This window comes from Eurytemora carolleeae, unplaced genomic scaffold (genome assembly GCF_000591075.1).
Source record: "Eurytemora carolleeae unplaced genomic scaffold, Eaff_2.0 scaffold494, whole genome shotgun sequence".
Lineage (NCBI taxonomy): Eukaryota > Metazoa > Arthropoda > Copepoda > Calanoida > Temoridae > Eurytemora > Eurytemora carolleeae.
This window is the reverse complement of record NW_019396387.1, coordinates 12,479-40,457: the sequence shown is the minus strand read 5'-3', so window position 1 is coordinate 40,457 and position 27,979 is coordinate 12,479. Positions and strand designations below refer to the sequence as shown.

Genomic DNA, 27,979 nt, shown 5'->3' with positions numbered 1-27,979 from the left:
GTAAACTATAGAATGGTTGCTATTAATATTATTATCTAGAGTGAGCTATAGAATGGTTGCTATTGATATTATTATCTAGAGTGAGATATAGAATGGTTGGTATTGATATTATTATCTAGAGTGAACTATAGAATGGTTGCTATTAATATTATTATCTAGAGTGAACTATAGAATGGTTGCTATTAATATTATTATCTAGAGTGAGCTATAGAATGGTTGCTATTGATATTATTATCTAGAGTGAACATAGAATGGTTGCTATTAATATTATTATCTAGAGTAAACTATAGAATGGTTGTTATTGATATTATTATCTAGAGTGAGATATAGAATGGTTGCTATTGATATTATTATCTAGATCAGTAGCAGGAACACATTGTATTATTTAGGAAGTGGAATATGGCAAATGGTTGCCTCCTTCTTCTCTTGGCCAGTACCAGGAGCACATTGTATTATTTAGGAAGTGGAATATGGCAAATGGTTGCCTCCTTCTTCTCCTGGTCAGTAGCAGGAACACATTGTATTATTTAGGAAGTGGAATATGGCAAATGGTTGCGTCCTTCTTCTCCTGGCCAGTAGCAGGAACACATTGTATCATTTTCGGACTTCTCGGCTTTACTGTTACTGCTAAAGGTAAAATCAAGGTTATGTATAAGGTTATGCGCTCCATTTAGGTAAATGTCGTCTTTTTTTTGCAACGGACTTTTTAAATCCTGAAATGATGTCAATGAAAATTAGCTAACATTCATCACATTTAACCAGGGGGGATGATAGTTCTCTACCTGCGTGCTCAATTAGCTGTACTGTTCACTTACAAGTGTTTACTAATATTGGTATACTATAAGGTTTGGCCAGAATCAACTTATAATAAAAATATACAGTACGCTCTCGATAGTTTATGGCCTATAAAATTAGTAAAGGATTATCGTACATCATCACTCTATACACTATAACCTCGTTGCATTTAACAAACATTGATTGTGCTAACAAGCTTGAAGCTAATAAATGCAATTCTAATTCAAGTTTTTAATTTTTTAGTTTATATTTAGTGAGCCGCAAAATTTATTATTCTTTAAAATTAGCAGTGACGTCATACGAGGTTTTAGTGTCCATTGCTATAAAGGTCGTCTTTATCTACATTGGAGCATATCCAGCTAGGGTATCAAACCTTATACACAACCTTGGCTAAAATACAATAATTGGTGCCTCGACACAAACTTTAATTTATCAAACCACTAAGTATCTGCAGCCGGATAATGGTAACATTTGATATTTCAAAATATTACTATTTGATCCAACAGAGTAAATACTTTGAAAAAACAAAAATATAAAATTAAGAAGAAATCTCTTTCCTTTTAAAAGACTTTCGTTGAAACATTTTTCATAATTTTCATGATTCCACGAATTGATTCTTATCTTTATTATTGTCTAGAACTTTATCATTATTGTTTTCTTGGAATAATCATTATAATTAAGATTTATGTGCACACACAAATGTAATTATTATAATATGGTGTAGAAACATACAATTTTTTGAAATAAGTAGAATCTAAGAATTCTACATATTCATTTTCTAATTTTACAAACATATATATATATATATATGTGAGCGAAGAGCTTTATTATATAGATTTTAAGTTTAAAAAAAGACCACTAAAAGTTTGATTATGAAAGATGTACTGTAAGTTTCAGTGAGAAATGTCTACGAAGTTACCTACCAAACTTGGCCGAAAATTCGCGATTTTTTCTCAAGATTTGACAATGTTACTGTAGTTTGCTTGAAAAACATAAATTGTAAAATATTTATAAATGTTTTTTACATTATAATTAAAGTTGTACTGTAATGTTTGTCTGACATCATATATCTTATGCGTTATAATAGAGTAAAAGTAATAAAAAGTTTTATATATTTATACATTTATATTCTGAAATGATATTTTTTAATGCTACCTGATACATGAATTATTTTAATTATTGATTTATTGCTTCAAACAGATATTCCAGTCTTAGCTTAAATATTGAAATCGGTTTAATAAAGAATTGAAGTTTTTATAGCTTTTGTCTGCTTTTTTAATCTCGTTTAAAGATTTATTACTCTTGTTTTATTATTTTATTGTTTTTTTTTTAAGTAAAGTAATATTAAGATAAAATGTGTATCATTTCCTAAACTACGAAGTTCATATTTAAATATTGTAAAAAAGCATGGGAACCCAACGCTGCCCGGGTTACTAAAAGTTACTACCGCCGTTTACCCGCACTTGAACAATTTTACCGGGAAACTGAATTTTCGCTGCTAAAGTCGACCCACTCAACTTAGAATCTCCAAACAAAGATATGACCATTCCCGTGGGTCTCCCGAGTTCCCAAATCAAAATTTGAGGCAAATCGGTCTAGGGGTTACTGAGTTGTGATTGGACAAACAAACAGACAAACATAGATTACAACTTGATATATATAGATGTGTAATTACAAATTATATATTTATAAACCACTAACATTCACTCTGTATAGTTCTGATGTAGTTCACCCTGTAGAGTTCTAATGTGTTTCATTTAGTATAGTTCCAATGCAGTTCATCCTGTAGAGTTCTAATGTGGCTCCCCCTGTATAGTTTTGATATGGTTCACCCTGTATATTGTTTATTAGGATCTGGGACAGTTACATTAGGATGGGCCTACTTCCTTGGTTCTATAATGGAGATTGTAGGTAATGAGATAAGATCTTAATTTACCATTGAAAAAGAATGTTTAATATTTTTCTAAAATATACGGATTTCTGAGCAGGCGGCTCAGAAATCTTTTTATACAAAAAATTTTTAAGTTCAAAAGAATACTGAAACAAAACAAAACCAAATCCGTATAAAATTTTTCTAATGGCGATTTTTTTTCTTTAATACCACTGCATTTTTCTGTATTTACACAAAAACTTCTATAAACTACCACTAAAGTTTAGGGACTGTAAAAAATAATTTTTACTTAACCCTTTATGCGGAGACAGAAACGCCTGATTTACAACGTTATCCTCTATCTGATCAATAATGTGGAAGATATTTTGGTTGTTCTAGGTTAAAAAGTGTCCATTTCTGATACTATATGTTTTCTTGCAGCTGCAGTATAAATGCGCAATGCGAAACCACAATAAAAAATTCAAATTAAAAATTATACTTTTATGGGTACTGTTGTGAATCAAACATAGCCCTCTTGGCAAGGAGGGTTCCTTTAACATTTGATCAAATTCTGATATTTGTTGAGGTGCCACCCTGCTGTCTGGAGATGTTATAGAGAAGGTTGTGAACGGAATCGTGAATATAGACGCGTACACCTCCAACAAGAACAACATCATAGAGAACTGGAGTCCGGAGAATGGAACCCAGGGACTAGAGGATGAGAAGTTACTCGTCATAGGATGCATGTCAGTTATGCTTGGTAAGACGAAATAACAAACAAAAAACTGTTTACAGGGAGTGTCTGGCTCGTCTTGCTAGACATGATAGTTGAGCTGAGATTGCAATATTGTTGAGATTTAAGGATTCATTTGAGACCTATCAGACGGTGCATATTTGTTCAACAAGAGCGCAAATTTAATCTTTAAAATCCCCATAGATTGTCCATTCTGTAGGGATGATTTTGAAAATCGGATTTTCATGTATCCTTGTCCTTCAAAAACATCATTTTTAATCACAAACTTTTTTAACGTTGCAACATGGTTCTCATATCTTTTTCTAGTGTTTTATTGCAGTTCATATGTACGGTAAAAAAAAGTATTTTAAATATTCCCCCCAAGAAAGGAGGAAGGGGGTAGGAGGCATTAGAGGGCTACCTTGAAATGACCCTACCCTAAAGTACCCTTACTTTCCTTGGTCTAATCATCTACAGTAGAGTAATCACTGTTTTTAACTCTAAAATGGAGTTAAAATTACCGGACTAACAGATGAGTGAACGTACAGTGTAGTGTGAACTCATATTGCTTACTTTACATATTTCTCGAGAATCCAAAACTCTCATTATCCAATGTGGGTTTAAAAATTTCAACAATATTTATATTCTACGACTTGCAAACAAAGTTATCATCAATGAAAAGCATTACTGTAGACTGATAATGATAAGTCGTCACCCTTCATTAGTCCAAGGTTTAGAGGGTACTCTTGTGAATTGAACACGTCACTCTAAAAATGGAAGTTCACTTAAAATAACGGCTACAGTCCCATTATTAAGGAAGCGGAATATGGCAAATGGTTGCCTCCTTCTTCTCCTGGCCAGTAGCAGGAACACATTGTATTATTTAGGAAGTGGAATATGGCAAATGGTTGCCTCCTTCTTCTCCTGGTCAGTAGCAGGAACACATTGTATTATTTAGGAAGTGGAATATGGCAAATGGTTGCCTCCTTCTTCTCCTGGTCAGTAGCAGGAACACATTGTATTATTTAGGAAGTGGAATATGGCAAATGGTTGCCTCCTTCTTCTCCTGGTCAGTAGCAGGAACACATTGTATTATTTAGGAAGTGGAATATGGCAAATGGTTGCCTCCTTCTTCTCCTGGTCAGTAGCAGGAACACATTGTATTATTTAGGAAGTGGAATATGGCAAATGGTTGCCTCCTTCTTCTCCTGGTCAGTAGCAGGAACACATTGTATTATTTAGGAAGTGGAATATGGCAAATGGTTGCCTCCTTCTTCTCCTGGTCAGTAGCAGGAACACATTGTATTATTTAGGAAGTGGAATATGGCAAATGGTTGCCTCCTTCTTCTCCTGGTCAGTAGCAGGAACACATTGTATTATTTAGGAAGTGGAATATGGCAAATGGTTGCCTCCTTCTTCTCCTGGTCAGTAGCAGGAACACATTGTATTATTTAGGAAGTGGAATATGGCAAATGGTTGCCTCCTTCTTCTCCTGGTCAGTAGCAGGAACACATTGTATTATTTAGGAAGTGGAATATGGNGCCATAAACAAGATTGTTTATTATATATATATTCTGTTTCAAAGTATGAAGTAATCTAGTAATCTTTTTGAATAATCAAAACATTTTCAGGAATATATTTATTGCAATTAAGCATTTTGATTTTGTAAAATTTCAAATTTTAGCCAGAATTAAAACGTGGAAACATATAATCAATCATTTAGAACACTCAGCATTTAACTAATCAAACACATTCTTTTAACTGGATTCACCGACATAGGGTCAAACGAACTACATGGTCAAACTACCTAGGGTCAAACGAACTAGGGCCAAATGCCATAGGGTCAAACGAACTAGGGTCAAACAAACTAGGGTCAAACGAACTAGGGTCAAACAAACTATGTTCAAGCGTCATAGGGTCAAACGACACAGGGTCAAACAAACTAGGGTCAAACAAACTATGTTCAAACGACATAGGGTCAAACAAACTAGGGCCAAATGGCATAGGGTCAAACGACATAGGGTCAAGCGACATAAGGTCAAGCGACATAGGTTCAAACGACATAGAGTCAAACGAACCAGGGTCAAATGCCATAGGGTCAAACGACATAGGGTAAAACTACCAAGGGATAGAACGACAAACGGTCAAAATGCGACAAAGGGTTAGACGGCATAGGGTCAAAAAGTGCGACAAACAGCAAAATTTCATTTAAATTATTTTTTGGCTCATTTGAACTTATTTTTATGTTCATTAGATATAGTGGCCGCAGTACTCGGGCCCCTAGACTGTCCTAGTCGCAGTGCCCGGCCCAGAATTTGTCTTAACCTAACCTTATCTTGAAATAATACATAAAATATTCATTTTTTCATTTTAACCCTTTTTCGTGTTTTTGGCCGTTTGTCGTTTGACTCTAAGTCGATTGACCCTAGGTCGATTGACCCTAAGTCGTTGACCCCTATGTCGGTGAACCATTAAGTGCATATACTTTTCCTAACATAATAAAGGGTGTAAACGGTAAACTCATTATCATTGACGGTAGTAAACTTTTACATCTACCATTATCAAAGGGTGTAAACCCATTCTCCTAAATCAATGCTCCCACAAATTATACAAGGGATATAATTTTTACTATTTTCTAGGAACTGTTCTATTATCAACATCTTACAGGAACCGATTGTTATAATTTTTGTTAATATCTAGTAACTAATTATCATTATTATTATTAATATCTAGGAACTGATGGTATCAAGAACACCCAGGCGTTTATCCAGATAGTTTATATGCTCTTCGTGTCCATTATAGTCAGTATGGTCGCTACTGCTCTTGTCTACTATCCTCTATACAAATACTGTATCAGGTACAGGGTGTCCCAATAAATATGATTATTTTATACAAATATTGTATCAGGTAGAGGGTGTCCCAATAAACATGAGTATTTTATACAAATACTGTTTAAGATACAGGGTGTCTCATTAAACATGAATATTTTATACAAATACTGTTTTAAGTACAGGTTGTTCCAATAAACATTAATATTTTATACAAATACTGTATAAGGTACAGGGTGTCTCAATAAACATGAGTATTTTATACAAATACTGTATCAGGTACAGGGTGTCTCAATGAACATGAATATTTTATACAAATACTGTATCAGGTACAGGGTGTCTCAATGAACATGAATATTTTATACAAATACTGTATCAGGTACTGGGTGTCTCAATTATTTTATACAAATACTGTATCAGGTACAGGGTGTCTCAATGAACAAGAATATTTTATACAAATACTGTATCAGGTACAAGGTGTCCCAGTAAATATGAATATTTTATACAAATACTGTATTGGAACAGGGTGCCTCAATAAACATAATTATTTTATACAAATACTGTATAAGATACAGGGTGTCTCAATAAACATGAATATTTTATACAAATACTGTATCAGGTACAGGGTGTCTCAATAAACATGATTATTTTATACAAATACCGTATCAGGTACAGGGTGTCTCAATGAACATGAATATTTTATACAAATACTGTATCAGGTACAGGGTGTCTCAATGAACATGAATATTTTATACAAATACTGTATCAGGTACTGGGTGTCTCAATAAACATGAATATTTTATACAAATACTGTATCAGGTACAGGGTGTCTCAATAAACATGAATATTTTATACAAATACTGTATCAGGTACTGGGTGTCTCAATAAACATGAATATTTTATACAAATACTGTATCGGGTACAGGGTGCCTCAATAAACATAATTATTTTATACAAATACTGTATAAGATACAGGGTGTCTCAATAAACATGAATATTTTATACAAAAACTGTATCAGGTACAGGGTGTCACAATAAACATGAATATTTTATACAAATACTGTATCAGGTACAGGATGTCTCAATAAACATGAATATTTTATACAAATACTGTATCAGGTACAAATAAGAAGAGAATGAAATTTCGTCTGCTTGTAATATATTTGCATTTATTTATCAATATAATTTCATCAGTACGATTCATACAACAATAATAATAAAATACATTATTTCAAAAATGTTGTCTTATTATTTGGTGTTTTCAAAGTTGACCGGAGAAATTAAGAATTTTTTACATTTTTTATTATCTTTGCTTCTTTAGTCTTTTTCATTTAAAAAACACAAATTTAAAATGAAGTCAAACCCAATGGCGTGTGAGATGTGAAATCTACAGTGGTAGGCTATTTTATCAATACAATGAAGACGACTTTTGATTTCAATTTTTATTTAAATCAAGCTCTTCAACAGCATTGATACACTTAAACATAGAAGTCAAAAGAAGCTTTTAATTAAAAAAGCTTCTCTTTGATTACTTGTTAACTTGTAATTCAAAAAAAAGGTTGTTAACAATTAAAACAGGAATGAAAAGTCGTTCTCATTGTATTGATATTATCGCTTACCACTGTAGATCACAACATTAGATAGATGTAACAAATCAAGACGATCTTTCAGGCGTCTCTCTACTGTAATACCTTGCACCCTAAATGGAATTGGAATTCTTTTTGCTTCTCTTTATTCTCCTAAACCTCACTACTGTTGTCATGTTTAAAACCTTTTCAAACAGATCTTGTTTATTTAATATAAATCAATTCTCCAAACCAATGTGTGTAGAACTAAAATGGAAGGTTTTGATTATATTTCTTGTGACCGGTCAAAAACTGGTTTATTGTAAATAATCAACAGATTATAAACAATGTACGGTTTTCATACCGTGCACAAGAAAAATTCCAACATTTGTTTACAATCTTTGTTATTGTTTTGATAAAACTGGTTCCTATCAGTCCTAAATACGTCACAGTAGAATATGTACACAACACCTTCCTTCACAGTCACACACCTCAGTTCTAGACACATTGCTCTAAATCAAGAAATCACAAGTTACGGAATTTTTTTTCAGAACTGGTTCTCCCTTCAGTGGCATAAACAAGATTGTTTATAGTATTATAACCGGTTTATCAGTAGGTATATTTACATGCGTTTTATTAAAGGGATTGTTAACGAAATTTTGAGTGATCTTACATTTTAAATCGTAGTTTTCTGCCGCAAAGCGAACAAAAAAACTGAGATAGATTGGTTCCATTCCAGAATAAAAGACAGTATATTGAATTTTATGGGAAAAGGTTGAATTAAATATATTGATTCATCTTTAATAAAAAATATTTTTTTAGCATTTTAATTTATTTTTGTTTTTCAGGAATTCCAGTTTGTTTCATAATTCTGCAGTCAAATAAAGCTTTCGACATTTTCAGGTCCAAGGATTTCAAATTTTGAAAATACATGGATCACATTTTTGGAGAATAGATATTATTTTCCGGTTCAAGAGTATTCTATTATCAAGAAACTGATTACTGGCCCTAATCTATAATTTCATAATCCTGACATCTTCGCAACCTGATGATGTAATGAATAATAATGAAAACTTTCAATTCTGCATAGATCAGCTTGTCAAAGTTAATTGCAGTTGCGAATACTCTGCGTCCATATTGAAACCAGTTCTCTCCGGCCGGAATTTGTAAACAAGGATAAATGCATCATTGTTTTTTTAGTAAAAGCATTTTTTTAGTTAAAAGCATTTAATTTTGATACCTCTGAAATAACTTTCCTTGCATTATAAACTTGGTCAACGTTCACATCATCAGAGCCCGCGATTTAAAAAATTCGGGAAAATACGACTCGGGTCTAAGCTGTAGTTAGGCCTTATCTACGGCTTATTTTCCACAGAGTTGAGGTCAAAAAACCGGTTTAATATTCTATTTGGCGGATTTTCATGGTAGGAATTGGCGCATTCCAGGTTTTGATGAGAATAAGACTTATTCTCCACTAAAATGAACCAAGGTCGGTTTTATTTTCATTGGGACTAACTCCTTAAGTCGAGCCGAAGATCTTGCAGCTGTCAATCACCTGACACTAGCTGTCGTCAGAGTTGGGTCGAAGATCGGGTCTTAAAGTTGGGTTTAAGCAATTACGGCTCAAGCCGAAGTTTTTAAATCGTGGGCTCTGGTTGCAAAGATCAAGAAAATTTAAGTTTGAGGCGAAGAATAGGTTGAGCTCAGCCAAGGTTGATTGAATTGGTGATGTAGAAGTTTTAAACAGAAAGGAATTAAGTCGTTGCCTCAAACTCACATTTTCTAATCCCAATATCTTTGCAACCTGATGATGTTAACCTTTGATATTTCAAACTTTTATTATTTGATCTAACAGAATTCACAGCTTGAAATAGCTAGAGTCTACAACATCGGGTTGCAAAGATATGAGGATTAAAAAATCAGAGTTTGTGGCAAAGACTCAATTCCTTTAACTTCCAATGCATGATATTAAATTAAATATCATTATCATTTTGAGATGAGATTAGTAAATACATCATTATGCATTATAAAGAACCTAACTCACTATATTATGCATTATATAGAACCGAACTCACTATATTATGTTTTATAAAGAACCGAACTCACTATATTATGCATTATAAAGAACCGAACTCACTATATTATCTCTACAGTAGGAGCCCCTGGTGATGGTTCCTCTACAGTAGGAGCCCCTGGTGCAGGTTCCTTTACAGTAGGAGCCCCTGGTGCAGGTTACTCTACAGTAAGAGCCCCTGGTGATGGTTCCTCTACAGTAGGAGCCCCTGGTGCAGGTTCCTCTACAGTAGGAGCCCTTGGTGATGGTTCCTCTACAGTAGGAGTTCCTGGTGCAGGTTCCTCTACAGTAGGAGCCCCTGGTGAAGATCCATCCGTTGTAGGAGACCCTATTATTGCAGGTTCCCCAATTCGAGGAGTACTATCTAGTGCTTCTTACATAGAAACTTTCCCATCCTGTGATGTGAGCTTCACGAGGGAATCTCTAATCCCCCAGTTGGATGGATCAGATCCCTCCCCAAAGTCCAACCTCATCTTTCATGGATCCAACAAATCTACAACTGAATCTAACCTAGCACCCTCATCCAGTTCCTACAGTATGTTTGGATATTGTACTTCTGACAAGTGTAATCTTTGCCCAAAAAGAACAAGAGCAAAAGTGGGGGATTTCTATGCCTGCTTTGTCTCAAAAGATTCCAGCACGAAAGGATGTGATTTGGTACACGCACATTCGAGAACTAATCTTTGTTTAATAGACAGTGAAAATATATATAAATGTAAAATGTCATTATAAACATGTATATTTAGTATATACACATATTTTTTAACTAGTAATGTTTTATGTTATAATTTTACAAAATAAACATTTAGATCTTAAAAAAATTTCTGAATTTCTGAACTCCTGAAATCAAAACCTCTTATTCATAACACTGGCTCAAATAAAAGATGAATTGTAATTTATGGCCCCCCCTCTTCTACCTCTCCTTCCATTTTTTTTAAAATTTGTTTTTTTTAGCAAAATTTGGCCTTCCACGGACCAGGACACGTGGATTGTCATAGGTAAATATTTAGCTATAGACCGTAACATGTTGCATCTTTTATAGTAACTATTTTAGCTTTTGCTTTTTCATCCACAGGTGGGAACTCTTGTATTGCGGATATCGAGATCAATATTTTATCTCAATTTTTTGTTAATCTGCAGAATAATTTAATCTTTATTCAAACTCCAGCATGGTATAATCACCAATCAAACCTTTCAGGGATAACTGAAATAAAGAGATTAAGCATTGATCCTCATATTAAAAGAGCCCATTGTAGATATTGAGATCAAGTGACCGGAATTATAAATATCCAACACAGAAGCTTGCTGCCATCTTCTCCTCGTGTAATATAAAGAAATGACACCAAAAAAATCAAAGATTTTATTTCGAAGATTGATAAAGTTTTAATAGAAAAGTGATCTTAACGTCGTTTATTTCTAATCTGGTCTGGTTCAACCTTCCACCAACTATAGTTTTAACAGGCGCCTGTTTTAAAGTTTTTGGATTTGAACGCAAATAACCCAATTAAATCAAATAAAATTAAATATATATATACAAATAATGTATACATAAAAAAGGGGGAGAAAAACCAAAACACTCCATTTTGATTTTGAAATTCATTTTCGGATTTCAAAAAAAGTTATTATTTGCTTAAGGTATCGGACTGGGTGTATCCTTTCTTGTTACATTGCTGGCAATATTTGTAACTCTGCCGTATCTCAAGAACTGTAAAGGAGACTTCAAGCTTGATGCAGATATAAGGTAAATCAGTTACTTGCGTCCAAGAGGACATATTTTAAATATAGATGTATTTTAAGTAACCCTTCCATTAATAAAGTGACATGTCCGATTCACAACGGTAATATTTAGACCTTTTTCTTAAAAATGAATGAGATGTTCCTTTTTAAAGCTTAAAATTGATAATTTTTGATCATGTATGTTTATAAAACGTTTCTTGTGGATTTATTCTGCAAAGACAATAAAGGATATTTTTAGAATCCCACAATTTTTAGAACGAAAATATCTTCCTCATTGTTATAGAGATAAATGTTTATTGGGTACGTTTGTTAATCGAGAATTGTCTGTTGAGGGGGGTTGCTCATATTGAACAATCTCCTTCTTTTAGATATGTTAATTTGATAGTCACAGGCGTTTATAGCTTGTTCATTTAAACTAAATTAAAAATTGGTGTAAAAATAAACAATTCTAATTCCTACAAGCTCAGTTCACTTACTTGCTTACTTACTTACTTACTTACTTACTTACTTACTTACTTAATTATTCTCAACATACTTTATGAATAATTCAGGGGCGTAATCCAGGGGGGGGGGCTGAATTTTTTTTCTTTCCGGGGGTGGCTAATTTTTTTTTCTGAGAACATCTCTGGAATGATTGAATTATTTCCATCTTTTTCGACAAGGTTCTGGACGAAGAAGAAGACGGAGTTGCTGGAAGCTGACAAGATGAAGATGAAGGAGGAAATGAACGGGAACTTGTGCCCCGAGGCTGGAGATACCAAGGAGGAGGAGGAGGAGGAAAAGGAGGAAGGAGATTCTCCGGAGATAAAAAGAATATTCAGACCTTTACAAAGTAAAAACCAAAAAAGATCGGATTTAAAAAATGGGGATTTTCATAATATTTTTTTTTGAAGGTGAGTAAAAGGTTATTAAGCTAAATAATGTCAAAAATAAAAGGAGGAACAGAAAAGGCCAAGGATTAGAGTAGAGTTTTGAACGAGGGTAGTGAAACTCTAATAGTATTAGGATGTGTATATGTAATAAATATTGGGCCACATGATATTCTGTAAACTTGCAGTAAATTGTACATTATTAATTATCTATGTTTGTAAACTTCTACGTAAAAAACATTATTCATTTGAACCGCGTTTCAAATGAATACGTAATTACGTAGCATGGGTGGCTTAAACCCCTTTCAATACATACATTCAACTTATAAACATGTGTGGAGATAGCTTAACTACCTTATATCTATCCTTGCTAATCTTTAAATACGCACATCTTAAATGCGCCTATTTCAACTGTGCTGTAATACGTAACATGATTGCCTTAAACATGTAATATAGAAAACAACGCAGTAATTATATCTTTTAACTTAAACTTGTAACATACAAACTTCAAATACAGCTAGTTAGAATCAGAACTCAGCTAGTTAGAATCAGAACTCAGCTAGTTAGAATCAGAACTCAGCTTTGATTAGTGTAGAGTAATTGGTTTTGTTCAAACATACAAATTGAGATTGTGCCTTGAGTATTGGCATTGATCGCTATGGCTAAGGAGATTGGCCCTGTGGTAGTGGCGTTGATAGTTCATGGGGATTGTAGCCATGTGGATCGTGTCCTGTTTGAGACATTGATCAATAGCTTGCTATTATTCGGTTGACGTAGCAAACAAAATCGTGCCCAGTGATATTGGCGTTTATAGTTCACAGGATTGTAGCCTGTGGATCGTGTCCTATTTGAGACATTGATCAATAGATTGCTAATGTCGGGTTGGCATAACAAGTGAGATCGCACCCAGTGTTGTGGCGTTTATAATTCACGGGGTTGTATCGGTGTGGATCGTGTCCTGATTAAAACATTGAACACGTAATTGCTAGTGTCCGTATTGTCACCGATAGCTAACAAGATCGTGTCCAGTGGTAGTGGCGTTGATAGTTCAAGGGATTGTAGCCATGTTGATCGTATTCTGTTTGATATTCATAGCGGACAAATTGTACCTGGTTTGATACAGATTGGGACAAACTTTTAAGAGTACAGCATTTACTACATGTATTGTGTGCATAAGGGGGGGTATGATTTCTGTAGATGATTATTGCACTTTGTTTGAAAGTGTTTGTGTTAATTAGTTTGTATGTTTTAGTTATCTCAGCAATGACGAGTGCTCTAGTCCATGGAGGGAATGATGTAGCGAACTGTATTGGTCCTTTTGTTGTCATTTATTTGGTTTTCCAGGTTATTTTTGCATGTACTTTTTGTCACTAATCCAAAAAATTAACATCAAAATAGTAAATTAAATAAGTGACTTAGTTTGGGTCCCACTCTCTTCAGTATGAGTCGTTTTTAACTATATTCTCCTTATAGAGACAGCAGATAGTAAAGAAATCAGTCGATAAGAAATTTATACCGACTCCTACCGAAGAGCGTGGAACCCACTCAAATCCTGAAAATTCATGGAGTGCCATTATTCCACTCTGATCGTAAATAATTCAATTAGATTAAAATAGACCCATTCAGATATTTCAAGTTTACAACCTACAATTGTCTAAATTAATTAGAAGAATTTGTATACATTGATATTTCCACATATTTTTTAAATTTTATTTGTTTTTGAAATTATTGTTTTGCTTTAAACTTGTTTTCACGAGTGGCGCTAGATTTTCAATCATTCCTGGAAAATATAAAAACGTCGTCTTCATTATAAAAATTCTCGAATCAGGAATAAATATTTTCAAAAATAATATTTTGATCACATAGAAATAAAATTTTATGAAATATCTACAATATAAATATGCATTGAATTGAATTCGACACTCGTTGTTGACAGGTTGTAATATCTGAATGAGTAGTTAAGAATTTAATTGAATTATTTATGATCGGAGTGGAATAATCAACTCCTTGAATTTGCATCGACGCTACGCTCTTGGGTGTAAGACGTTTTTATTCATGTTCACAGATAGAAGTAAAATTAGTAGCAATCAATATCGAATTCATATCAATATCAGCCTCAACCCCTAGTCATTTTTCGCGAACACTCCCTTTAAGCATTCAAATTTACGACCAAGCAAATATTTTTTATTCATTTAAACAGATTCAAATTAATTTTGCCTTATTAACTTGTGTTGAATTTAGGAAGGAGTTATTGATGAGATTTCATACAGTTCTCCCTTCTTGATCTCCCTGTGGGGGGGGATTGGAATATCTCTGGGTCTAATCTTCTATGGGAAGAAAGTTATAATGTGAGTAGTTATTCATGATAGTTTTACTCAATAAGAGCTGGAAACTGTTGTGTTAGATATTAATCCTGTTCAATGCCCATTGTTGAGACTTTTTCTGCTTAAACCTGTCTTATGTAAATGTCTTTCCTTTTCCTTTCCTTTCCTGTTCCTGTTATTTCCATTTTTTTTAGAATTGGGGGGAAATATTCCCACAAACTCTATTTTTGGAGGTTTTCAAATATTTTCTCCTTAGACACTTCATTTTGTATGTTTTTGTTATTTTTCATAAATAAATGATTACTTACTTACTTTTGGATATTTCAGCTGGGTTCAGACCAATGAGAATTCTCTCATGGATTATGCGTAAAATTTTCCGGTTTCTGATTGGCTTTTCGGTCTCTGCAAACGACACTCTGATTGGTTGAATTTTAGACACGTTCCTATTTATTAAATAAAGATTAAATTAATCTGCAGATGAACGAAAATAGGAGTTTAAGCATTGATTTTGATAAACACAACACTAGAGTTTCCAGCAATGTTAATCTGTAATAGTTACTTTTTACACTTTCAACTATAATTTTGACACTTTGGATCATAAACATTAACCAAGTCTATCTTTTTGCTCTGGTTTCTGAGAACCAGTTTATCTGATATCACTGAGAAGAATGCGGTTTTATTGTGAATTTCGAGAATTTTTTCAAAACTATGAACTTGTGATTCCCCCTGAAAGAGTGTTAGTGTACTTGGAAATGATATAATTTTTGTTCTGGTTACAGAACTATGGGATCTGGAATCAGTTCTATGACTCCCTCTCGAGGGTATTGTGTAGAGTGGGTTGCTTCATTAGTGGGATTAATCTTTACAGCTACAGGTACAAAAACTAGAGTGTATATAGACTATAGAGTCAAAATTATATCCTTTTCATATATAATCTTTGATACTTACAATCACAACTGACAACTACATTTTCTAAAAAACTGTTAAGAAAGAAAAAGTTCTTTTGCATTTTTCAATCTTGGAATTAAACTTAGAACAAGAAGAGTTGCGACTGCGAAGTCGTAAAGTCGTAACATCCAATTCTTCCTTACGTTAAGCTGTTGAAAAGTGGTTTAACTTCTTAAATAGTTAATTTTTTAAAACCATCACAAAAATGGTAAAGCATTTTAATTAAAAAATGTATTAGATTACAGGATTTAGGATTACATAGAAAATGTGAAGAAATCAAATTTTCCAAACTCTAGAAATCCATTCTGAAATATCTTAACAAACATTTCATTTTTCGCCTATTTTATTCACAAAAAGGAATTTTTTAAAAATCTTCAAAATATCAGAAATCTTAGAAATAGAAATGAAATTCTTGTTCTTTTATAAATAAGTGATATGGAAAAAACTTGTTCAATAATCTCTAATTTTTGTTTTTATATTTTTAAAAATTTAAATTTTTTATAAAACCTTGTTTAAAGGGAGTGTTCGCGAAAAATGAAAGGGGGTATAGGCTTACTGCGATAAATAGGCGCTTTTTATCGCTTTTAATCTTACTTCTATCTGTTGCGTCTATAAGGAGAAAATTGTTAAAAACGTCTCATACCGAATAACATGGCGTCCATACTAATTGAGAAAATTGCAACATACGACTTAGACTGTAAAAAAATCAATTTAATTTCAAACAATTCATTCAGATATTACAACTTAGAGTCATCGATTATCTTTCGCCACATTCATATATAGTTGATTTTTCATAATATGTTTATTCCTGTTTCGAGGATTTTTAATAATAGAGACGACATTTTCATATTTTCCAGGAATGTTCGAAAACAAGCTGTAAGCTAAATATTATTTTAAAAATCATAATCAAAACTAGTATGAAATATCAAATATATACAAATGTGGCGAAAGATAATCGATGACTATAGATTGTAATATCTGAATGATTTGTTTGATATTAATTTGATTTTTTTACGGTCTAAGTCGTATGTTCCAACTTCCTCAATTTGTATGGGCGCTACGCTCTTCGGTATGAGACGTCTTTATCAATTTTCTCCTTAAAGACGCAACAGATAGAAGTAAGATTAGTAGCGTTCAAAAGCGCTTTTTTATGGCATTAAGCCTATACACCCTTTCATTTTTTGCGAACACTCCCTTTAAAAAGCAGCTTTTTCAAACACAAATATCTACATATTTAACGTTGAAACTTGGGTTAAATTAACGTAGATATTTTGTCACTTTGTTTCGGAAATCAAAGATATTTTCTAGCCGTTTTAATATGTACTGACAACCTTTAAACTTTAAAATTTTATTTTTCATGACTTGAAGATTTTTTTAGGTTTAATGATCTCCACTACTCAGTGTAAAGTGGGAGGATTAATAGGTAAGAGTTTAACTATTTACTTTCTTTGATGTTTAAGGATGGTGTATTTCTGGACCTACATGGGCATCCGTCCTACTGCCCATCCGACCTACTAACACGTGGTTTTACAGCTGCTAGATGGACTTCTGACCCCCTGCCTGTCCTAGCCGCAGCGCTCGGCCCCCTATCCCGTCCTAGCCACAGCGCTCGGCCCAGAAATTCTTCTAACCTAACCTAACCCTTAAATGATACAAAAATAAACAGCTGTCGTAGGTCGGATGTTCAGTATAGCGGATGGGCAATAGGACGACGGGCAGTAGAGCGGATCAACATTACCGATGTTTAAGTTTTAAAACTTTTCACGCTGAATGCCAAGTAATATCTTAAAAATAAGTGATCCTCCATGCAAAGTTCGCAATGTCCGATTTACAACGCTACCCATAAAAGCTTTGTCTGATCAAGTGCATGCATTATATATCAATGTTTATACTTCTGAGAACAATTTATTTTCAAGTGTGGTTTCACTACAGAAGTAGCTTGCGCATTAACTTTGATTCGGGCATTTCTATCTGTGCCAATGTGCATGGATGGTCACTTGAAATTGCGATTAGAGTCCTTTAATAAGTAGACAGAACACCCGATAATTTAAAAACATACCAATTACAGATTCTCGTTTCAGAAGACATATTCGTAAATTTTGTATGCCCAACCATGAACTCAGAGTAGAAGAAGCATTTTTTGAAACTCATTGAGCTTAAAATTCTTTAACTAGGAAGGACTTTTTAAAGTATCGTTAACGAACGAAGGTTTTTTGAAAAATCACGAAAAGTTCAGTTTCAACGCAGTAGATGAATTAGACGTTCAGTCATTGTTTAACGGCAGCATAATCTGTCCAAAAGTTTAACGATCGGATTACAATTCGAAACAAGTATTGACCTTTAGCTCAAAAAATAAAAACGTACTGTCGACGTCGTCGTATATATAAATACAATGCAGACGACTTTCTATTTCAATTTTGTTTTAATCAAAACTTAAAGAAAAAAGTCGTCTTCATTGTATTGATATAAACGCCTACCACTGTATGATTTTGAATAATATCTTGCAAAAAGTTAAATATTTTATTTACATGCATCATTGGTTTAGGAGCAGGGTTAGCTCAGGGTTTGGTGGAGACAGGGTCTCCGAGAGAAGCCTTGAAATATGTCAATTTTAAAGTTTTATCAGGTATAAACAAGTTCTTTCCAATATTAGAATTTACGGGGTTACCTACAAAGGATGAGGCTTTAAAGACGACCTTAAACACTTTATACAATATGCATAAGTTAAAGTAAGTATATTTTGACATGAATAAACTCTTTTTGGGACCTTTATAATGATGAGGCAAAGAAAGAAACAAATTTATAGTTGCAGGGAACTCTAAATTAATTCCGTACTGTCGTCTCTGCAGTCTTAACTTCGTAGCTTCCTTTGTTTTTTAGCCAAGGTTCCGGTTTCGTCATGTTTATAACTATTTTATATTCTTTTTCTAAAAAGTTCGTAAAAATTTTAGTCGTGTTATACTTTTGTTTAGACTTTTTAGTTCGTTTTCATTACATTTTCCATCTATTTTCTTTTTTACCTTTTAACATTAACCTTTTTCTTTCTTTATTCTTCTCTGTTTGACCCCCCCCCCCTCTTCTCTCGTGTGCTTTTATGACTTTTTTTAAAACTTCCTGATTTTGTTTAGGGTAATAAGTTACTTGAAAAAATTTTAAAGTAACTCTGTTCGATGTTTCGAATGAGAGAAATGATTAAAGCTGCATTTGATATTTTCATGAAATAAGTTTAAATATGTTATAAAATGTCTTTAATTTGAATTAAATTGAAAAAATGACAATTAAATGAACGATAATAGCAAGATAAATAGTAAAAAATGTTTGGATTATAAATGGATTTTATCCTTTAAGTACAATATTCTGTCCTAGGTGTTCTCTTCTCCTGGATTCTCACTATTCCCGTCGCCTTTGGTCTCTCTTCAGTCATCTTCCTTCTTCTTAAATACGTTCTATTGTAACCAGTGTGTATCTCATGCGTATTGCGTAGAGTTACAATTGCGTACTGCGTAGAGTTACTTATCAATTAATGAGATTTCGTCATATTACAAGGTGTCTCAAAAAAACATGGGAAGTAGCCGTCTCTGACTTAAACAAATTGCATTTTTCCATTATTATTTTCTTAAAACAGGGCTGACTTTGCACCTGCAAAATTGGTACAAAATTGTCTTATTTATCTTAAAATATTAAAATAGACTAAACTATATTAAACATCCAATTTTCCGTTAATTTAGAAAAGTACACATTATCTAATAAGACATTCAACCTTTTTTACCTTCGGAAATCTTAGAATCGATAGCTTTTTTTGCCATTTTAAGAGACATTCGGTCTATGAATGGCGTACTATTGTAAAAAAGTAAGTGTACTTATGAATTACACGTCACAGTTGACCAATTATCCTTTGTGGGTAACCTTATGCATTTAGGGAGAGACGCATGACTTAGTTAATTGTTTCGCATTTTAATATTTTATCCAGGACAAATTATTGCAAAAAATCCTGGAAATATTTTATAATTGTGAATACAAATGTTTTAACGTACAATATGTTATGTAATCTCTTCTAAGCACAAATAAACAAAACGTTAATTAGGCTAAATTTAAATATATATTTAAGATATAAAATAATTTTAAATAAGTTGTAAACTTTTCGGCAGTATAAGAATATATGCAGCAAGCAAATTATGAAAAATGCAAAATTCGCAAATTTCTTGTTTTTCAAGCAAATAAAGATTTGATCTATTTCTCTGGCCCGAAGATGAAGTCCAGGAGCTCGTCGCTGTCCTGGCAGATGACCGGCTTCTTGTGCCTGCACTCCACGTCGTGCCACTTGACTCCGTCCTCATAGAAGTTGTTGAGGATCCCGATACAAGCTTCGTCTTTACCACCCTGCTTCATCTCTCTGAATATAATTCAAACATTTTCAACATTGAAATTCAAGTGTATTTTCATGCATCTTGCATTAAATAAATATAAGTTTTGATTGTTCACAAGCTTTTTTCGAATTACAAATTTACAAGTAATCAAAGAGAAGCTTTTTAATTTACAGCTTCTTTGTTTATGTGTATCCAATATCCATGCTATTTAACAGCGTGATAAAAATCAAAATTTAAATCGAATGTGGTCTTTATTGTATTGATATCATCGACTACCGCTGTATAAGGTACAACCACAGTTACGCTCTCTCAGAGGAGTGTAGATGGATAAATATGACCTGTGGTATCACGATAAAGAAATTGGGTTATTCTTAAGAAATTGACACACAAAGGATGCGCCTTGAATGACGACTCAAAACTCAATGTAACGAGTTAATGCTAATTTTTGTCATTTAAGGAGTTAAAATGATTCCACACAAAAATAAAGATTGTTTACTGTCGTCTTTAAAGTTACTGCCTTTGACTGGGTAACACTGTATATAAAATTTTCCAAACCAAACTAACCTGTTATCAGGTTGGTTGGTTTTAAGTCCTCCAGTGTGAGACCAATCACAGTACCTGCACTTTTTAGGACTAGGAATACGGGAACCTAAACACAACAATTTAGGTTAGATTTAATGGTTTAATGGTTTCCAAAAAAGTCGAGATGGATTGAATCTATATCATAACTTCTTTTCCTGTTGGACCCGCATTTTTTTCATTCTTGGGCTAGAATTGACAATCTTTGCACTAAACTTCAGCCCTGTTTTACCGTTTTCACAAAATATCTCTTGCAAGCGTAACTTTGGCTATTACAATTCTTGTTCATAAGAATTACAAACTCTTTGTCCTCACAAAATTCCTAGTTCTACATGGAAGACCTTGTGATAGGGTTTAGAGGAGATTTAGAAAGGTCCATGGTTTCTTAATGAGCACTTTTTATATAAAATCTTTTTCTGTACAAATTTTAGCAAGCAAAATTCTGAGTTAAAGATTTTTTCACAATTTTCTTTTAAACTAGCTTAAATGCCCGGTGTTGCCCAGGGAATTAAAAAAAATCGATTTTTGAGAGAAAAATATTTAGCCTATGTCACTCCTGGGCTACCCTTGAGTTTATTCAAAAAATGTTAGCCCATTCGGTCCAACCGTTTGGTCGGCTACAGGGAACAAAATATATAGACGAATTTCTTGTTTTATTATATAGATAAAGAAGCAAAAAATCTCATTTAATTTTTACCTCGTATTTTGGGGGTGAAATTTCAGGCTGAATTTAAAATTAAAAATCATTTAAAGAAAAGGTTGCAAATATTTTTGAAGTACTTTTCGAATCACAGGAATGTGACTTTGGGTATTATATAAGACATCTTTTTTAAAAATGTTCTTAGTTTATCATATTTTAGGACAATAATATAAAATTTTGTTTTAAATAAGCAAAGACCAAGTCATGCATGTGTCGTATATATAGTATTAAAAAAGCATCAACTAATAATGATGTTTACCTAATTAGCTTTGGATACGGTGTTTACAGATTAAGTAATTTAAGAATAATCAGACGGGAAATGATTGATGAATAGAGGTTTATTCAGGGGGGGGGGCTATGGGATCAGTAAAACTTATGGTTTTCAGAGGGTTTTTGGGTCCCGATGGTTGCTAAGCCCCCCCCCCCCCTTCATAAAATTTGTGTATATGTCTTGAGCCTCAATCCATGTAAATAATCCTCAAATTAATCTTAAAATTCGATGTCTGCAATTTAAAAAAGAATGTAAATTCATAATATTTTTTGGACTACCTTTAGCTTCTGTCAAATTTCAATCCATCAATATGTCTCCTCTAATTGTCTTGCAACAAAAACCCTGATATGTATTGGCAGCTAATAATTATATTATAAATTATATTGTAATATTTACATTTTGCCAATCGTATTTTATACAGATATTACATTATGTCCCAAAAAAATTGCATACAACAATTTTTTTAAAATATCCTGTGGGTTAAACGTACAAAATATTCGCCAATTTTGCAATTTAATCTAAGGTTCGCTTTAAAAATATTGTTTATTGCAATATGTTTTTGGAACACCCCATGTGATTAATCCTAATTTATTGCAAACAAATCGAAATCACAAATACGTGTAATTTGTCTGTGAATAAACGCATTAAATTATACCGACAAACAAACCAAATGAGGGATAATTTTGACGCGTGTTTATTCCACGCATTACGCGAAGCTTAAACTGCGTAGATTGATGGATAAACTAGGTTCGGGCCCAACCCATCTAGACTTACATGGTTATGGGTGAATTCTAAACAAAGGCATATTAAGGGACTGCTTTGAAAGTGAAAAATATATCTTTATATGAATGTTACTTTATTTGAGTTTTAATCTTAATTAGAATCTTTAAATATATCATATACAAGAAAAATCAGTATATGCTTAAATTCATTTAGGAACAATACGAGTTATGTTATTAAATTATATTAGGAACAATCAACATCATGTTCCTAAATTATTTTAGGAACAATAAGTATTACGTTCCTAAATTCTTAAAGGAACAAATAATTATCATGTCCTAAATTATTTAGGGAACAATAATCATCATGTTCCTAGATCATTATAGGAACAATAACCATCATGCTCCTAATCGTTCAACCAGGGGCGTAATCCGGTGATGCTTACAATTTTTCTTTTTTTGGGGGGGGGGCTAATCGTCAATTCGGGGTCCCAAAAGCCTCTGGAAACCATAGATTTTACTGATCCAGGGGTAGCCCCCCTGAATACGCTCCTGAGTTCAACCCTGTATTTGAAGGAACTCCCTGTACTAATTCACCTGTTGAGGCCCAGTACCATCCGTTTTCTATAGCCGGCTGTAGATCAGGGCGGTCACATCCAGCGAAATTGCACTTTCTACCTCCTAGATACACATTTACTATAATTTCAACTTCTTTTAAATAGGAGAATTTTTAAACTACACATTTCATCACGAATTTAATATAAAAATTTCCTACCGTCTTAACAACTAGAACATTTATTACTTGTGTTTATAAGTGTTAATTTAACATTTTCCCCCTTGGAATAAACTTGTCAAAAATAAAATGCAGCTGGTATACAAGGTGTCCCACGAAACATGACAGTTGGTGAATAGTTTAAAATGTCTTTTTCCATAATTTGTTAAGTTGTTTAATACCAAAGACAATAATAAAATTATTTTATAGGAGTCATACTATAGTAAAATCAACTTCAAAGTAAAATATATTTGAGCAAAAGATTTTTTAAACGAAATAAACAGCCAACAGTCTTTAATATCTATTCAGTGTATGGAAGACGACATTCAAAATTTTTTACCAACTGTCATGTATTGTGGGACACCCTGAATCTAAATGATGATTTTAAAACTATATTTTCCCTTGTTATGATTGCTTTCATTTTATGTACATAATTCTATTCATATTTGATATTTTAGGTTTAGCTGAAGTAGTTTCTCACAAGCTTTCCAACTATTGTAAACCAATTATTTTAAATGGATATGGATTAATGGGAAAAAATTAGAACCCTTCAGGGTTTAGATTTTATAAAAGAAAATTTGTTAAAAGATATTGATTGATTGATTTGCTACCTGTCCAGATGTAAGGAATATCTTCTCTCTGTAAAAGTGTGTTGACCCAGTCAGATTCAGGTCTGCTGTCTATACTGATACTATCCATACAGAACTTTCTAAACAGCCAGATTCAGGTCTACTGTCTATATACTGATACTATCCATACAGAACTTTCTAAACAGTCGGATTCAGGTCTGCTGTCTATACTGATGCTATCTATACAGAACTCTCTAAACAGTCGGATTCAGGTCTACTGTCTATACTGATACTATCCATACAAAACTTTCTAAGAAGTCAGATTCAGGTCTACTGTCTATACTGATACTATCCATAGAACTTTCTAAACAGTCGGATTCAGGTCTACTGCAGTAGTTTCATCTATTATTAATTAGTATTGCAACCTGCAGTAGTTCCATCTATTATTAATTATTATTGCAACCTGTAGCAGTAGATCTATCAATTATTAATTATTATTGCAACCTGCAGTAGTTTAATCTATTAATAATTGTTATTACAACCTGCAGTAGTTTCATCTAGTATTAAATATTATTCCAACCTGCAGTAGTTTCATCTATTAATAATTGGTATTACAACCTGCAGTAGTTTCATATATTAATAATTATTATTGCAACCTGCATAAGTTTAATCTATTATTAATTATTATTGCAACCTGCAGTAGTTTCATCTATTAATAATTATTATAACAACCTGCAGTAGTTTCATCTATTTTAATTATTATTGCAGTAGTTTCATCTATTAATATTTAGTATTACAACCTGCAGAAGTTTCATCTATTATTAATAATTATTGCAACCTGCAGTATTGTTTCATCTATTATTAATTATTATTGCAACCTGCAGTAGTTTCATCTATTAATAATTATTATTGCAACCTGCAGTTGTTTAATCTATTATTAATTATTATTGCAACCTACTGCAGTAGTTTCTTCTATTATTAGTTATTAATGCAACCTACAGTAGTTTCATATATTATTAATTATTATTACAACCTGCAGTAGTTTCTTCTATTATCAGTTATTATTGCAACCTACAGTAGTTTTATCTATTAATAATTATTATTGCAACCTGCAGTAGTTTCATCTATTATTAGTTAATATTGCAACCTACAGTAGTTTCATCTATTAATAATTATTATTGCAACCTGCAGTAGTTTCATCTATTAATAATTATTATTGCAACCTGCAGTAGTTTCATCTATTATTAGTTAATATTGCAACTTACAGTAGTTTCATCTATTATTAGTTAATATTGCAACCTACAGTAGTTTCATCTATTAATAATTATTATTGCAACCTGCAGTAGTTTCATCTCTTAATAACTATTATTGCAACCTGCAATAGTTTCATCTATAATTAATTATTATTGCAACCTGCAGTAGTTTCTTGCACCTTCCCAATCCCACTTAGTATGTTCTCCAGCCTCCAACCATGAGAAATGATACGCTTTACCAAACCGGTCAGCGTGGATTATTCCTAAATAAAGGGAGTGTTCGTGAAACTTAAAATGAGGACTTAATTGTTTCTGAATAAAGCTAGGTATTGTTCACCAATTTATAAACAAAGACGAGGCTTAATTAGAAAATGAATTGATTAATATGTTTGTTCTTTTGCACAAAAAAATTGTCTCGGTCCGACCTTATAATCCAGAAGGTTTCTTAAATTCTTTAATCCGTTGCACCAGTGTTCCTTAACAGTCGACAAAGAACTGGGGAAAAAACTGAAAAACGCGCCAACCAACTCATATTTTGAACATTTAAAAAAAAAATTTTTAATCGCAAACGTTCCCTTTTCTTAATATTTTCAACGAGATATCTTAATTTCTTGGTAGAACTTCGAAGAAAGTTTTATTTTTGTTTTGTCGAGTGTTTGTCTCTACATTGATTTTCAGTAATGACACTCTTAAGGATTATAGAATCATTAACGCATTTAGTCGTAAATAGAAGTGAAAGAAATCAACGAAATAAAAAATAATATAATCATAATGTGTCCATAGAAGATGCATAGCAAAGGGGGGGGGGGGGTTCTGTTCTGAGGATCATCATAAGAAACCGAACCCATCGTTACTAAACTTATCTTTCTCATAACAGTTTCTTTTAACCTGACATCGTTTGATGTTTCTAACTCCGAATTCTGTCAAGTATTCTTAGGTTTACACCATCAGGTTGCAAAGTTAAAGGGGTTGGAAAATCGTCGAGTTCGTTGCGATTGTTCAGTTCCTTTATTTACAAAACTTAAGAAACCCATCTAAAGTTTTCGCAATTTCAAAGAATCCCCCTTCTCGAAAAGTTTTCCCCCCCCCCCCCACATCCCCTCATTCTTCTATCTTTCAATTTATCAAGATTAACTTACTATTCTCACAGGCTTTGCCATCCGGTAGGACGAAGGTTTGGGAAAAGGAAATAGAGATGAGTGAGAATAGAAAATATCCAGATATAAGCATTCTCATCCTATACAGATACATGAGATTAGAGAGATTAGAATATATTCTCAAACTATACGGATACATGAGATTAGAGAGATTAGAATATATTCTCATTCTTTACAGTAAATATTAGATTAACGAGACTAAACAATATCCAGGTATAAGAAATAAAATACATTTTCCATTTCATATACAAGCAGACTAACATAGTTGCAAAGCATCGGTAAACAACCGTAATAGACATAAAATTAAAAGGTTAGATAAAACTTTATGACGGAAAGTTAAAATATTTGTTGAATTTACAGGGAATTTATCACACCTAATATTTCCCGTTGTATGGTGATTAAGTGATTTTATCGACCTGCTATTAGATAAGTTAGGAAAAATTGAATAAAACTATATATGTTATTGTAATGGGTATCATGCTTTGGAAAAAGTTTTTGCTGTTATTTCACTATTTTAGTTTGTTTTCGATCAAAATAAAAGTATTTAAACAACTCATTACGTTCGGTGTGAAAACACTTTTATTTTGATCTTAAACAAACTGTGTAGAAAAATAAAAATCCCGGCAAAAACTTTTTCGCAATAAATAATACCCATTAAAATAACATAAATAGATATTTTTAATGCATATTGAAATTCCTAAGAAAACTTAAAAACTGATGCAGAATACGAAATCTTTTCATCTTTCAGGAATTAAATCCAATGGTAGTTTATTTTTATTACGAATTTCAAAATATGACAAAATAATCTAAGATTGGATTTGAACCTGTACTGCTGGGTTGACTCTGCCTACAGGAGATGTTTCCAGGTCCAGGGTCGGATCCTAACTGAAGAGTTCAAGTTCAACGCAAACCATTTATCAACACTCATCCAACACAACGGAACCGCTCCATAATCTTCGACCTTATAAAACTTGGACGGATCATGTTTCCAGTTTTCATGCTTTATCCCTTCATAAACCTTGCAAACACTTAATTTGTATTAAAACAAACATTGTTTTTAGTGTTAGAAGTATGAAAATTATTTATTGCAGAAGGTGAAATATTGTATTGTTTTTTCCATACTTGAAATGTAGCCAACTAATTTCTTATTTAGATATCAAATATATTATCTTTGTATCTCTGATCACTTCAAACCTTCTGCCGAACCTGAACCAAACCTTCTCTCTACTCCAGAATCCAACCTTCTCTTATCTTCACTAACCAACATTCTCTCTTCACGCTAACCTTCTCTTATCTCCAAAAACCAAAATTCTCTCTTCTCTCTAACCTTCTCTTATCTTCACTAACCAACATTCTCTCTTCACGCTAATCTTCTCTTATCTCCAAAAACCAACATTCTCTCTTCTCTCTAACCTTCTTTTATCTCCACAAACCAACATTCTCTCTTCTCTCTAACCTTCTTTTATCTCCACAAACCAACATTCTCTCTTCTCTATATCCTTCTCTTATCTAAACCAACATTCTCTCTTCTCTCTAACCTTCTTTTATCTCCACAAACCAACATTCTCTCTTCTCTATATCCTTCTCTTATCTCCACAAACCAACATTCTCTCTCTCTCTAACCTTCTCTTACCTCCTGAATCCAACCTCCTCAGAATCTAATCTTTTCTAATTCTGAATCCAACCCTTATTAACTCCGGAATCTAACTTTCTCTCTGTTTGCGATTCCGAAGATCTCTTAAATCTCCCGAATCCAACCTTCTCTCTTCTCTTCCTTTGAATTCAATCTTCTCTCTTCTCGTAATTCCCGAAAATTTCCTTCTCTCATCTCTTACTCTGAATTCAACCT

The 27,979-nt window shown here is 32.9% G+C and overlaps 3 protein-coding genes across 4 annotated transcripts; 2 read left to right on the top strand and 1 right to left on the bottom strand.

The window, feature by feature from the left end:
- The first annotated feature begins 457 nt into the window (after nt 1–457).
- On the top strand, nt 458–19,828 carry LOC111702232 (sodium-dependent phosphate transporter 1). Its single transcript, XM_023473850.1, has 14 exons — nt 458–500; nt 572–633; nt 6,132–6,255; nt 8,343–8,407; nt 8,640–8,694; nt 10,820–10,863; nt 11,501–11,606; nt 12,265–12,434; nt 13,724–13,815; nt 14,713–14,819; nt 15,575–15,669; nt 17,122–17,166; nt 18,289–18,369; nt 19,110–19,828. The coding sequence occupies exons 1-14, from the start codon at nt 478–480 to the stop codon at nt 19,196–19,198; spliced, it is 1,158 nt and encodes a 385-aa protein (XP_023329618.1). The 5' UTR covers nt 458–477; the 3' UTR covers nt 19,199–19,828.
- On the top strand, nt 2,618–4,920 carry LOC111702234 (sodium-dependent phosphate transporter 1). Its single transcript, XM_023473854.1, has 3 exons — nt 2,618–2,706; nt 3,252–3,425; nt 4,286–4,920. The coding sequence occupies exons 1-3, from the start codon at nt 2,619–2,621 to the stop codon at nt 4,354–4,356; spliced, it is 333 nt and encodes a 110-aa protein (XP_023329622.1). The 5' UTR covers nt 2,618; the 3' UTR covers nt 4,357–4,920.
- On the bottom strand, nt 19,824–27,059 carry LOC111702233 (uncharacterized). Of its 2 annotated transcripts, XM_023473851.1 has the most exons (7): nt 26,955–27,059; nt 26,113–26,210; nt 25,134–25,236; nt 23,763–23,860; nt 22,977–23,060; nt 20,675–20,759; nt 19,824–20,136 (listed from the first exon to the last, which is right to left on the bottom strand). In XM_023473851.1, the coding sequence occupies exons 2-7, from the start codon at nt 26,207–26,209 to the stop codon at nt 19,974–19,976; spliced, it is 630 nt and encodes a 209-aa protein (XP_023329619.1). In that variant the 5' UTR covers nt 26,210; nt 26,955–27,059; the 3' UTR covers nt 19,824–19,973. The 2 variants fall into 2 exon arrangements, with proteins under 2 accessions (XP_023329619.1, XP_023329620.1); XM_023473852.1 differs by lacking the exons at nt 25,134–25,236; nt 26,113–26,210; nt 26,955–27,059 and adding an exon at nt 24,225–24,292.
- Nucleotides 27,060–27,979: the final 920 nt, after the last annotated feature.

What these genes read in the sequence shown, in the direction of transcription:
- LOC111702232 (XM_023473850.1), top strand. Translation starts at nt 478, where the DNA reads ATGGTTGCCTCCTTCTTCTCCTG. An exon ending in CTTTACTGTTACTGCTAAAG is followed by an intron (nt 634 to 6,131) that starts GTAAAATCAAGG and finishes ATTAATATCTAG; the next exon opens with GAACTGATGGTATCAAGAAC. An exon ending in CTATACAAATACTGTATCAG is followed by an intron (nt 6,256 to 8,342) that starts GTACAGGGTGTC and finishes ATTTTTTTTCAG; the next exon opens with AACTGGTTCTCCCTTCAGTG.
- LOC111702234 (XM_023473854.1), top strand. Translation starts at nt 2,619, where the DNA reads ATGGTTCACCCTGTATATTGTTTATTAGGATCTGGGACAGTTACATTA. An exon ending in TTCTATAATGGAGATTGTAG is followed by an intron (nt 2,707 to 3,251) that starts GTAATGAGATAA and finishes ATATTTGTTGAG; the next exon opens with GTGCCACCCTGCTGTCTGGA. An exon ending in ATGCATGTCAGTTATGCTTG is followed by an intron (nt 3,426 to 4,285) that starts GTAAGACGAAAT and finishes TGTATTATTTAG; the next exon opens with GAAGTGGAATATGGCAAATG.
- LOC111702233 (XM_023473851.1), bottom strand. Translation starts at nt 26,209, where the DNA reads ATGAGAATGCTTATATCTGGATATTTTCTATTCTCACTCATCTCTATT. An exon ending in TATTCCTTACATCTGGACAG is followed by an intron (nt 23,061 to 23,762) that starts GTAGCAAATCAA and finishes ATGTGTATCTAG; the next exon opens with GAGGTAGAAAGTGCAATTTC. An exon ending in ACCAACCAACCTGATAACAG is followed by an intron (nt 20,137 to 20,674) that starts GTTAGTTTGGTT and finishes AATTATATTCAG; the next exon opens with AGAGATGAAGCAGGGTGGTA.